At 42.0% G+C, this 14,033-nt stretch overlaps 1 protein-coding gene across 2 annotated transcripts in view; it reads right to left on the minus strand.

Annotated features, from left to right (window-relative positions):
* The window catches only part of SLC9A7 (solute carrier family 9 member A7), a 289,782-nt gene that overhangs the window by 100,572 nt on the left and 175,177 nt on the right, over positions 1 to 14,033 (minus strand). For both annotated transcript variants that reach the window (XM_023557924.2, XM_010597732.2), the window contains exons 6-11: positions 9,520 to 9,625; positions 9,043 to 9,184; positions 6,921 to 7,026; positions 5,439 to 5,527; positions 5,232 to 5,345; positions 2,821 to 2,932 (exon numbers count right to left, since the gene is read on the minus strand). In XM_023557924.2, the coding sequence (XP_023413692.1) occupies positions 2,821 to 2,932; positions 5,232 to 5,345; positions 5,439 to 5,527; positions 6,921 to 7,026; positions 9,043 to 9,184; positions 9,520 to 9,625 (669 nt within the window). The remainder of the gene's footprint in view (positions 1 to 2,820; positions 2,933 to 5,231; positions 5,346 to 5,438; positions 5,528 to 6,920; positions 7,027 to 9,042; positions 9,185 to 9,519; positions 9,626 to 14,033) is intronic.

Here is a 14,033-nt window from a genome sequence, read left to right on the forward strand (position 1 = left end):
TGCAGACCTGGGATGGCCATGTGCGGTGATTCCATAGCTAAGTGGTACAGCATGGCCCCTTGAGAATGGGCGGGGCTGATGCACAGGGCTGGATGGGTGAGAGAAAGGAAGCAAAGGAAAGAGAAAAGAAACAGTGAGAGAGAGAGGGAAGAAAAAGAAGACAAAGCAAACAAACCAAAAAATCACAGCCCATTAAGAAGGGGAGGGGATGACACAGGGGAGGGGGCTAGGTGGACAAGAGAAAGGAAAAGAAGGAAGGGAAAGATAGAGAAGCAACAAAAAAGCCAAAAAAAAATACCAAAAAACAAACACACAAACAAAAAAAAATGGTGCTGAAGGGGCCAGCTGGTGGGGGCTGGGTGGACCCTGGTGGCAGTGAGCTGTTTTCTCTGGCTGAGTGTCTGTGACCTGTTGAAAAGCAGCAGAGGCCGTGTAGAGGGAAAAAGGGTGGGGGATGGGAAAATGTGTATCCCTGGTTACCGGGTGCTCTGTCGCCTATTGGGAGCTCCATGAAGTTGCATTCCTGTACTCCCTGTCCATGGTCTTTGGTGGATGAGGTCCAAGATGGCGAATCCAGGTGGCAGTGACCTGGTATCTCTCTGACGGAGCAACTGTGGCCCATTGGGAAGTGGCAGAGGACTCGTACAAGAAAAAAGGGTAGGGGGTGGGAAAGCATGTATCCCTGGTTACCAGGTACTCTGTCTCTTGTTGGGAGCTCTGGTAAACTACCTTCCCGTACTCCCTGTCTCCATTCCTTGGTGGCTGTAGTCCAAGATGGCAAATCCATGCTGTGTTAGCTTGTAGGGGACCTCCACTCCATAGCTCTCCTCATTATCTGTTCTCTGTCAGTTTCTTATTCTATTCGGTGCTTGATCGAGTTCTTTATTCCTCCATTTGGTGCTTAGGGTTCCAGGACTGATGTTTGTATCTGTTTTACTTAGTTTTTTGGGTCTTTGCTGCAGAGGCACGGCATACTGCTCCTATCTATAGAGTCATGTTGGCTCCACCTCCCTAAAATAATTTTTATTGGCTCTATCTCTAAACAGCACTGTGTACTCCTCAATCTTTTAGTACAGAAGAGCATGAATATATTTTAAGTTTATCTACAATTTATCTTTCTCTTTTCTACTGGCATTTTCCTAATAGAAAAGTAGGATCTTGTCATAAGCCTGTTTCCCAACTGCTCTTGAATAAAGCCCAAACTCTTTGGCACAGCACTGAAGCATTTCCATGATCTAGATTTTAGAGCAGGGTTCTCAAAGTGTAGTCTTCAGACCAGCAGCATCAGCTGAGAACTTGTTACAAATACAGATTCTCAGGCCCCACTACAGACCTACTACATTATACACTCTGGGGGTGAGGCCCAGCCATCTATGCTTTAACAAGCCCTCTTGGTGATTCTAATGCAACCTAAAGGTTGAAAATCACTAGTTTAGACACACTTTTCTTCCCCATCCTCCCCCTCTTTGTTCATCATTCCCTGTGTCTTACATTTAAACCAGGCTGCTAATCTCCCTTAAAAGGCCACACATGGCAATGCTTCTCTTCCTTTTCAACTGCTGCCTCCTGAAATTCATGTCTTTCAAGACCAGTTTGAAGGCTGTCTCCTTTGTGAAGATGGTCCTGAACCCTCCTCTTCCTGTCCACATTTATTTCCTGCCTCGTTTGTGCAATTCACCTTCCTCTCTTGGGAGAAAGACGGCTTTATGTAAACCTGTCTCCCCCCAGTGGACTGTGAGTTACTTGAGGGAGCTTTGAATCCTCCACAACCTAGCACTGTGGCTTATAAAAAGAAGATGCTCAAGAAATGTTTGTCAGAGTGAAAGGAAATAATTAGAAAAGCTGGCAATTAGGGCAGGTTTCTATTTACAGTCAGATGCAAGCTAGTACTAGACAAAGCAACTGCTTTACTGAGAAATACCCGTTGGCATGATTTCAGTAGGACTCCATACAGGTGGCTGCCACTCCCTCTGCCCTCTTGTTCAGCCCCTTATTTCCTCCCACACACATGACAGAGGCACCTTTATGGGTCAGAGTAGCCTTTGGGCCCCAACATCTTTTCCCTCTGTTCTGTCTCTAACTTGGGTCTTATCTATACAAAGTCTGATGCTCACCACCCTCAGTGCAACATCTACTCATGCCAGTTGCTCTCTCCTTTCTTTACTTCCACCTACTTCTTTATTGCCCTTTGCCCCCTCAGTGGCTTCTCCACATCTCTGAGTTTTACGGTGAAAAGGGTGGCATCTGGGAGATGGTGCAAATCAACAGTAAATCAAGCAGAGCTATAACAGCTGTTATCTTCAGGCTTTGGGTCCATCTTGCTGATGTGAATGTATTTTATTTCTTTTGCTCTATAGAAAGTTAGTGGTAGGAGGGACCTCAACTATTAGTCTAATTTCATTATTTTACAAGTGAGGATACTGCATCCAGGAGGTACTGAGTTACTTGATCCATGCTCTTTCTCATTAAAGAGCTATTTTCCTTCTAATTTTAGGTCTGGAGCCCTTATGGAAACTTAAGGGTTATGGACATCTATTAGAAAACAGACCAGCACTTTAAATACTTTATATCTTCAGGTCCCTTGGGCGGTAGAGATGAAATGAAGATGCAAGTATGTTAGGGGAAAATGCTCAGATGTGGTGATATATGTTTTGCAAAATGAATACTCAGTTGTACATCTGTGTACTCAGCACTGCAAGGGATACAAAAGAGCCAGAAACTTTAATTTTTTTTATGAGCCTTATTCGTAATATTTTAATCATATTATCATTGCCCACTGTATAAAACTCATTTTCTTTACATTCATACTTTCATTTTTACCTGAAAACATCATCATGTGTTGAAAATTCCAGCCAATCTTATGCCTTCTGCCCAAGTTGAGGAAGAAGGAAAGTGGGTAGATATGTGCAGCTCTGCCCAGGAAGATGGCAACCTGACCACCAGGTAGAAGTTAAGGACCCAACAGTTCCAGAATGGCTCTTTCACACAGCCTCTGACTGAGCAGAGAATTTTAGGGTTGCTGTGGCACCTTGTTATAATCAGGAGAGCTGCACAAAGAAGCCAGCCTATTTAGTTTCCCTCTAAACAAGTCTCTCAGCAAGTGGAATCCAATTGGCCAACTTTCCCAACCTTGTAGTTCATAGAGTTAACGTCTAGCCTATTAAACATACTGTCGCAACTTTTTGACTTAATCAAACTGGTACTGAGCACATCCCGAATCTATCTAAAAATTAGGCAAGAAATACCACGGCAAGAGTGGGGGCCTGACAGAAGTAAACAGTGTGTTGGGCTCTATTAGAAAAAAAAAAAGAAGCAAAAAATATTAGCTCCTAATCCAAGTTATAAAGAGAAAGTTTTCTGGGTAAGAGCTCACAAGCTGCACTTGGAAATAAGCATCAGGGACTCTAATGACCAGGAAGAGCCTGCAAATAAGAGCTGGGGAAACAAAATATTCAAAACACTAAGACACATTCAAATCATTCACGAGCATCAACCTGAGGAAATTTCTCTACCTGAGTCGCTAAAATGTCTTTTGGATATGTAAGAAATGGAAAAGGGGGAGTGTGGAAGAGGAACTCTACTGTGGAAACCAAAGAATTCAGGGAAACTGGTGATTCATTACATGCTGAGTTTAGAACTGAGCCCAGCAGACTTCCACACTCCGCTGTTCAGAGAAGGAAACCACTGCGGGAGCCAGAGGAACAGGGAGCTTCCGTTTAGGCAAAGCACCAGCTGCAGGAGTTGCAGCTGTTTCAGACAGGCCTGAGGGAAGAACTATCCTCTGCCTCATCTAGGGCAGGGCATTGACTGTTTTTCTTTCCTTTTGTTTCATTTTGTTTTAACAGAAGGAAAAAGGTAGTGCTTATAAAATATATTCTATACCAGAAGCAAAGCAAAGCTCTTAAATGGCAAGAGGCCTTGGGGATTCACAGACTGCATGGGTGACCCCACTCACCCCTAGACTGGGCCCTCATCTGTAAACAAGTGTTGTAGATCTCAATAGCTCTCTCACAGGATGTTGTGCTGGGAATAAAAATGAAAACAACATGGAAGGTCTTTCTTAATGAAGTTTATAAAAAAAACCTGATCCCTCACATTTCTAGCTATTAGTCTGTTGAGGGTGTAAACCCAAGAAATGAGCCACCAGCTTAAGCATATCACATTGTAATTAGAAGGATCCAGCATTGCATTAGGGCCACTATCACTATCTAGGTCATCTGCTCTGTGAGTGTCAGTTACTTCTGCACAATAAAGGAAAAGCCCAGAAGAGAAAAAACACTCCTGTTTTGCCAGCATTCTAAGACCTGAGAATACTTATGAGTCCTTAGAAAAGGCAAAAGCGGATGCCCAACACTGGGGGACTCCTGCTGAATATCTTGCAATCAAGGCTCAACTGGATTGCTATCGCTCCAAGTCCCAGAAAAGTTCACTTTAATGAAAGCAATAGTATCTGAGGCCAAGTGAGCACAACTCTCAGCTGTCGGTCCATTTCCTGGCATCCACATCCCTCCTCACTTGAGAGAAGTCAATTAAAAAGGTACCTCTCTTCCAAAAACTGTACTAACCATGGGACTAAATCAAGGAACCAAGTATTTTTCCATTTTATCTTTTTTATCCCTTCCTTTTCTATTCTTTTTTTTTTTTTCAGTACTTATGAGTACAGTTTTATTATAGCAATAGGATTCAAATCAGAACCAGCCAACTCTTCCCTTTCTTTTTTTTTGGACAAAAGAGCATCTTCCACCATGACTCTAGAGCAGTAGGTAAGCTTAGGTGAAAGCATGGTCACTGCCCGTAGGCTTTCCTGAGCAGTGGGAGGAAGGGCTGCCCACACTGGGTACACAGCTGAAAGCAACACTAACAGAGCCTTCAGGTCATTTAAATCAGGGAATTGCTAAGCTTGGAATTCATGTAGCAATGAAATATCAAAAACAATTCTGGGGACTGACAGGGTGGCTGACTTTTTGACTTGCTAAAAAGGACACTTTAAAAGACAAACTACCACCTGCCAAGTACCATCTTTCCAGAAAATCCACCTTACACAGAAAATGCAGAAAGGACTATCTTAGAATAAATGCCTGTCCTTTACATTAAATACATTTAACTTTATGAAACCCCTCTTAAGCCCTTTTTTCCCCCTCATAAAAACATCATGAACTAGCACTGGCCAGTCATCCACCCAGCAGTGGTCACCTCTCTCTGTAGAAAACAGTGAAAGGAAAAAAGGATACAAAAGCTCCAACGATGAAAATGGGGCTGAAAACGTGCTTCTGGAAGGTAAACAGTGCCAAGCCCATGTAGGAGAAGATGAAGTTCTCTGCCAGGAAGTGCAACACCTCAAAAAGCTGTGTGGGGAGGAGAAAGGAAACTGTAAACCCTGTGGTTCCACCTTCCTTGTATTAACAAGTAACTCATGAGTGCTGAGGACTTTCTCTCACCTGCTTGGTTCTACTTCTTGATTCCACTGACAGATTGTTGTAAGTGTAATGAGCTTGTGTGATTCCACAGAAAAGTACAGCTACGACACCTATCAAGAGATAAAAATGAAAGTCAGTGGGGAAAAGGGGGGCAGGGACAAAACCCTGCTGAAACAAAAAGTTAAAGTAGGCAAACCCGGCAGATCCAACTTCCTGAATATTTTGAAAGTTTCCTATAATTGAAATCTTTGTGTATGGAAAGCTCTCCTTGCCCCCACCACTCATATCAACCTTTCCTTCTCCAAACCCTGCTTTCCTTCAAACTTCTCCCTTTGTTCCAGTTTTAAGGGCATTCTCACCCCACCTCTAAACTCCCACTGAATTTGCCATCTGTATTTGGCATTTAGCATTCATCCCCTCAAAGAGGCTGTGAGGACCTTTTGTCATATTTATACTTTTATCATATTTACACTTTTGTCATGTTTCTCTCTGTTCTTTGAATGAATTTAATTTCAAACCAATACTTTATATTTTTGCATGGTCTGGGGCTTCAGACAAGAATTACCACCTTCTGAACAGATTGAGAGTAATATTTCATTTATCCAGACCCAACTGATCTAGATTTGTGGTTAACAGTAACCATTTTGTTGTTGAAGACAATTGACACACATAGAACTTTGCCTATACGTTTAAGGATAATTGTCAAGTCTTAAAGGAGTGGCGTCTTTTGTAATGTTGCATATAGATGCGTTACAGTATTTTGAAAAGATGATACAAGGACTTCCTGACTATCTGGATTATGTATCGTTTTCCTACTTGAGATTTCTAACAGAAAAGGTCAGTGATTTACTTTTCTAAAGACAGAATGTGAGTACCAGGAGTTAAAACCACATGATTAACCACACTAATAATGCATGAAACTGGCACCATGTTGCTGTTGTTGTTGTAGTCGTTAGCTGCTGTTGAGCCGGCCCCAACTCATGGCAACTCCATGCGTGATGGAATTGGATTGTTATGATCCAAAATCATGGCATTTAAAACCAATAATTAAACAGACCAGAGACAAAACAATGAGAAAATGTGTGCACACTCATCTGAGTAGATATAAAATTAACTTTAAAAGAACACATATTTTGCTTGTTATCGTTATTGGTTGTAAAATAACATAGCAATCTAGGGGAGGATACAAATAAGACTTTAATAGATTCAGTAATCTTTGCAGCCAAACATCTACTTACAGTTAGGATGAGTATTCAAACACATTATTGAGTTTGGAATACTAAACTTTGTCCTTTAAAAAGATGGATAGTTTTTGTAACCTAACTTATTCATCAAGGCAAAACACCAGCCATGCCCAACAATCTCCCATATGAACACTCCTAAAGAAGTTAATCAACTCTGTGTAACTGCTATTTAATTATTATTAATTATTCCCTCCCCTCAAGCTCCCACAGCCTCTGCTACAGTGAGGGGAAGGGCAGCCCAATGGCAGAGAAAACCCACCTGTAAACCCACAGGCTTCCGCCAAGAGAAACGTGCTCCAGGACATCAGGAAGAAGAGTGCTGTCTCCAGCAGGGGGAAGCAGTGCAGCTTGGTAAACTTGGTCACGTCAGCATCCTGTCAAGGAATGCAGCTCCAGGCATATGGCTCAAGGTCACCAAGAACCACAGTCCATTAGCCCAGGGTCCTCTCCCTAAGGCCTACCTTTTCCCTTCGACTCTTCTTTTGGGGACAAAAACTGCTACGTATTTTTTAAGAAATAAAAATTAAGCTTTCTAAAGGAGCCCTGGTGGTGCAGTGGTTAAAGCAATCAACTGCTAACTGAAAGGTCAGCGGGTGGAAACCACCAGCGGCTCCAGGGGAGAAAGACATGACAGTCTGCTTCCATAGATATTTACAGCCTTGGAAACCCTAAGAGGTCATTATGAGTTGGAATCTACTCAACAGCAGTGGGTTATCAGAGCCCTGGAAGCACAGTGGTTAAGAGCTTGGCTGCTAACCAAAAGGTTGGCAGTTCGAATCCACCAGCTGCTCCTTGGAAACCCTATGGGGCAGTTCTACTCTGTCCTATAGGGTCGCTATGGGTTGGAATCAACTAGACGGCAATGGGGGTTTTTTAAAAGGAACTGGCTTTCTGCGCTCCTTACAACACTCATGTTCTGAGATGCACAGTCTTGGCCTAAGGCTTGACTGGAATGTTAGCGCTGGCAGTGCTGGGCGTGCCTTGGGCAGGTCTGGGAAAACAGGCCAGTGAAACTCTGACCCCATGGACTACTACAGGCTGAGGCCACAGCAGGTGCTTACTGAACAAATGCCTAAGAAAGAAAGAAGGAATGTACAACTCCAGAGGCAGCTCCAAGGTGCTGGTGTCACCTTTTGGGACCAGACATGCCCCTCCTAACACTGCCATTCCACAGGGGGCCAGCAGAGAACCATCTCATAAGTGGTTTCATTGGGCAATATAAGTTCCCAGGGCATGAAAAGGGCCTCTGTGAAGAAAGCAATCTAAATCTGTGGCGCCCAATATGGTAGCTACTAGACATACTGTGACGACTGAACACTTAACATAAAACTAGCCTGAATTGAGATGTGCTGTTAGCATAAAATATACACCAGATTTCAAAGACTTAGTGCAAAAATTGAAAGTATAAAATTCCATTAATAATTTTTATACTGATTACATGTTGAAATGATATGGCTTGCATTTGTGAATTGCTGATGTAAATGCACAGGAAAGAAGACGTGATAAAGGGCTCAGAAACACGCGTGGGAGGGCTACCCGCCCCACCTCTTCCATACTTTGTTTTTATTCTTTTCTTTAATTGAGGTGAAATTTACATAACATAAATTAACCATTTTGAAGTGGCATTTAGTACATTTACGATGTTGTGCAACCACTACCTCTATCTAATTCCAAGATATTTTCATCACCTCAAAAGGAAATCCTGCACCCATTAAGCAGTCACTCCCCATCCTGCCCTCCCCCAGCCCCTGGCAACTTTCTGTCTGCTTTCTGTCTCTATGGATTTACCAATTCTGGACGTTTCATATAAATGGAATCATACAATATGTGACCCCTTTTGCCTTTTATACTTTTTCAAAAGTAAACACTGTGCAGTCCTGACTTAAGAAAGGCTGACTTCAGTAATTCCCACTGGTAGCCCCCAGCTAGTTATGGCCATGTTAACACCATATGGCCCTGAACAGTAGGCGGCAGCAGCAATCCTGAGGCTAAGTATTTCACAGTCTGCTTCCTCTTGGCCTTCTGGCCTTCCTTCCGTGAGATAATCCTTGATTCTCAGCCACCACCCCCAGTTCTCAGCTCCCTTCACTCCCCTAAAACTGAAGTTTCCCTTAAGCTCTCATCTCCAACCAGTTCATATGAAAGGGAGAGAAAACGCAAAAGTCTACAGAGTTGCACTACCAAAAGTGTTCTCAGCCTTAATTAGCTAGGGACTCAACCTCCATGTTTCACTAAAGGGACACATTTCAGGATGCATGACAGCCCAGTGGAACAATCCATTTCAGATTCTTATCTGAAAGGAAGAGCTAAGAACCTTCTTTTTAAAAGCCTAATGCCACATAAGAGTACCCAAGTAAGAGCAGAAACTACGAAAAGGATATTAGAGCAGTCACAACACCAGTCACAGCTCCCATGGTAAAAGAGCCACTAAATATACCTAGAAAAATGCCAACTGACTTAAAAAAGGCAGCAGCATCAAAGGCGTGAGTGTTCAGCCCCGCTGGCTGGTAAGCAACAATAGACCTGGAGTTAAAAAAGAAGAGAGAGTTAAAAGATTGCACTGGCTTTACCTAGAAACATTTACAAACAGAGATACCTATACTCTGTGAGCACTACCCATTGTATATTCACTTAAGGTGTTAGCATTCTGATCACTGCCGACTGGACAAAGCAACACAACTGTACCAACAAAACTGATAAATCTCATTTAGAAAAAAAAACTCAATTCAATATTGAACACTTTAAGACAGGTCTCTCCATTTAGCCCAAAGCATTCAGGAAACCAGAGTCTTTCTTCCTGGGCAGAAATATTGTTACTTACAACGACAGTATAATGAGATAGAAATACTGTTACTTACGAGGACAGTACAATGGCAACAGCATCATTTAGGACGCTTTCTCCAAACAGAAGTGCATAAAGGTCCACGTCTGCATGCAATTCATTAAATATTGCCAGTACGGTCACTAAAAATTCCAACAAGCACATAAATTAGCTTCAGTTTCTGACCTTAAACCATTGATTACAGATTTATAGAAGCACTTCCCATCTTAGGTGGGAATGGGTGGTTTGGGAGAGAGAAAAGGAATCAAACATGGGTTGTCTGTCTATGGCAGAAACTAACATGGCAATATTCCTAATCTTAATGAGGTTTGATGTGATGCTTGATTCTAATAACACTGTACCAAAACACTACACTTTCCACTGTAATCTCATCACACTTTAAACATACCTCTATTTACACGTTGCTGTCAAGTCGATTCCAACTCACAGCGACCCTGTAGGACAGAGTAGAACTGCCCCGTAGGGCTTCCAGGGCTGTAATGTTTATAATCTTTACGGAAACAGACTGCCACATCTTTCTCCCGTGGAGCAGCTGGTGGGTTCGAACCACTGACCTTTCGGCTAGCAGCCAAGCACTTAACCACTGCGCCACCAGAACTCCTTCAATACCTCTATTAGAGAACTTAAAAAATGATCACAATTAATGTGATTTGGCTCCCCCAACCAAAAAAAACCAAACCCATTGCCATCGAGTCGATTCTGACTCACAGTGACTTTGCAGGACAGAGTAGAACTGCCCCATAGGGTTTCCAAGGAGTGGCTAGTGGATTCGAACTGCTGCTGACATTTTGGTTAGCAGCCATAGCTCTCAACCACTGTGCTACCAGGGCTCCTTGGCTCCCTCAGTGGGTTGAAATCTCTTTGATGGCAAGAACCCTATTTCATTGACCACTGTACTCCCAGAACTTAGCATAGAACCAGGGCACGAAAAAGGCTTTAATAGAGGTTTGTGGAGTAATGAAAGTCTTCATTTATGACCCAAAAAATGACAGACTATACATAATTCCCCATCTTATATTTTTGCAGAATTCTCAGGCATTTAAAAACCAGGTAAGTCTCTAAATAGGCAGTCCTCAAACTTTTTGATCTCAAGACATCTTTACACCCTTAAAAATTACTGAGGTCCCAAGGAGCTTTTGTTTCTGTAGGTTATAGCTTTCAATATTTACTGTATTATTAAATAAAACAAAATAAAAACTATTAATTAATTTAAAATTAATAATAAACTCATTATATCATAACAAACATATTTCAATGCAAAATATTTTCCAAAACAAAAAAAAGTTTTGTGACAAGAGCGCCATTGTTTTACATTTTTGCAAATCTCTCTAATGTCTGCATTAATGGAAGACAGGTGGTTCTCATCTGTTTCTGCATTCGAGCAACAGATAGATATTTAACATTGCATAACCTCTGGAAAACCCACTGTGCATGTGTGAGAGAATGAGAGTAAAAAAGGCAAATAATTAGTATTATTAAAATAGTTTTGATCTTATGGACCCCCTGAAAGGGTTTCAGGAATGCCCAGGAGGCCCCAGACCACACATTTTGAGCCACTGCTTTAGAGCAGGGTTTCTCAACCACAGCACTATTGACATAATTATTGACACAATTCTTTGTTGTAGGGGGGCTGTTCCATGCATTGTAGCATGTTGCGCGGTATCTCTGGCCTCTGTCCACAGGATACCAGTAGCTCCCCTCCTCCCTTAATTGTGACAACCAAAAATGTCTCCAGACATTGCCAAATGACCCCCAGTGGTAAAAACTGCCCTGGTAATGAACCACTGCTCTAGATATATATACATACAGCTATGATGCCTCTCTCAACACTCACACATAGCTACCTTCTCCTTTGTGAGCTTAAACCGTAAGGATTTTAAAAGCTAAAAACTCACTTTCCCAGCCTCCATTGCAGTGAGTGCTGCCTCCTTCTGCCTGGAAGAGGAAGGAGAGGCTGGATATGGCACAGTCGTCTTGCCTCCACTGCACAAGTAGCGTGTAACTGAAATCCAAGGGTAGTACAGTAGAAAGACCTAGTGCCTGGATACCCGATTGTAGTGTGAGCCATGGCATCAGCCTTGGACTGTTACCCAAGGTAGACACATATTTTAAGCTAGTATTAGCCCAGGATTTTCTGTTACTTGCAGCCGAAAGTATTATTAATGGACACTATTAGAAAACCAAATCAACGTATAGTCTAATGAGTCACTATAAGCCAACCACTCTTGTAACTACCATCCAACTCAAGAAACAGAACTTTGTCAGCCATCCTGGAAGCCGCCCCTCCCTCTACGTTCCATCCCAATCTTAAACCCTTTCCTTTGCTAATCTATCTTTAATAGTAATCACTTCCTTGCATTTCATTATAGTTTGATCACCCAGAGGTACATTCTCTGATACTATAGTTTGGTTCTGCCCATTTTTTTAAACTTTTTTATGTCTCCTTTTTTCTATAGGTTCCTCCCCCCCCCCCGTTCCTTTGTCAGCTCTCTTTTCATAACACCCTATTGTCTAGTTCTCTCATTTCTGAATTTTCCAGTCCTGATGTATGCAGTTCTTCCATAATTTCTATCATTGTCTTAATTTCCTTTAGTTCTTTTTAGAATATTAATAAAGTTTGTCTGCTTTCAGGGCCTATTTTTTCTGGTATGACTTAATTATCTGTAGAGAGGTTATCCTCATTTTTTCTTACAATATGTTTGCAAGGAGTTCAACCTCAATCCACTTCTGCTGCTCATATTGAAGTGAGATGGGTAGGAGTGAAATGAGCCCAGAATAATGTTCCTAGCTTCATGGCTGTAGGGTTCCCCCTTCTGGCTTTATATTGAAGTATTACAAACACAGCATCTCTGTAGAGCCACCTGGTGGTACAGTGGTTAAGAGTCTGGCTGCTAACCAAAAGGTCTACAGTTTGAATCCACCATCTGCTCCTTAGAAACCCTATGGGGCAGTTCTACTCTGTTCTGTAGGGTTGCTATGAGTTGGAATCGACTCCACAGCAACAGGTTTTTGGTCTTATAAAGCCACCTCTCCAGTACTTTATAAAATCCACTTCCTCTTGTCCCCTCCTCCATTAGTATTTGAGCTTGCTTTCTGCCTTTTTTTTTTTTCTCCTTAGTGCCTTGTCAGTCTGGGGTCGTAGCTGTTCATCTTTACGGAGCTGTTCTGTCCTTCCAAAGGGTTCTTCACTGGGTATTTTTGAGAGCCCTGAAGGCCCAGGTCACTCCAGCAGCCTCTAACTTCCTCTAGTATCCTTGTACTTGCCCGCAAGCTAAGCCTGCAAAGTCCCCTCCCAGTTTTAACTGTTATCAGATATGCCCAAAAAGTTCTTTACTCCCAGTGGGGACTCTCCCTTTTGAGTGTTAACACCTGTGGGAAACCTCTGGGTCCCTGACAAGCAAAATGATCAGCAGCCCCCTTTTCTCCCCTCCACTTTCTCCTGCACAGCTGCTTGCTATTCCTATGCCTAAGTCTCACTGCTGCTGGCAGTTTGACCCCCACGCCCAGTTTATCTTTTGGGATTGATGGGGATATACTGTCAGGTAGTTTTGTCTCTATCTTTTTTTAAAGTCCTGCTTTCTCTATTTTTCTTAGGGATTAAGGGAGATTCCAAAGCTACATTGCCCACATCACTTCTTTTTCAAAACATTTAATTCATTTTATTGAAGGTAAGTAAAGAATAATTTGGATTTGAAAAATGTCTCTATATCATGAGGTTGCTCCGGATAATTATATACCCAAAACCAAACCCACTGCCATTGAGTTGATTCAGACTCATAGTGACCCTACAGGACAGAGTAAAACTGCCCCAATAAGGTTTCCAAGGAGCAGCTGGTGGATTCGAACTGCCGACCTTTGGGTTAGCAGCCAGTCTCTTAACCTCTACACCACCGGGCTCCTTATTATACACATAGCTGCTAAAATCACTATTTTAAGCATTCAGATGCTAAACAAACATCAATAGGATGTAGTTCTTAAAGAACATGCCATCTTCATAATACAAATGTTAACACAAAACGCAAAGTCAATCTCTTTTCTTCACCCTTATGTACAGCTTATCAGGTTACACAACAGGAAAATCTTTAGCAATCAGGCTAAAAAAAGTCCTTATTTTTGAGTTATTTATTATATGAATTATATTTGTGACTCCTTACAAAAAGTGATTGTTACACTGTTGTTGGTTGTCTTCAAGTTGATTCTTACTCATGGCAAGCCCATGTGTGCAGGGTAGAACTGTTCCATAGAGATTTAAAGGCTGTGACCTTTCAGAAGCAGATCACGAGGGTGGGGTCCAACCACTAACATTCCTGCTAGTGGATGAACGCTTAACTGTTTGCGCCACTCAGTGACTCCAAAGCCTTTACGTAAACCTAGTTTGTTGTGATACAGTAGATAATGAAGATCTGCCTTGTTTTTAACCCAATGTTAAAGAAAGGATAACAATGTTAATTATAACAACAACAATTATTAAGGACTTACTATGAAGCAATTGCTATGCTAAGCATCTTGCAATCTCATTTAGTCATCATA

This window comes from Loxodonta africana, chromosome X, assembly GCF_030014295.1.
Source record: "Loxodonta africana isolate mLoxAfr1 chromosome X, mLoxAfr1.hap2, whole genome shotgun sequence".
Taxonomy (NCBI): Eukaryota; Metazoa; Chordata; class Mammalia; order Proboscidea; family Elephantidae; genus Loxodonta; species Loxodonta africana.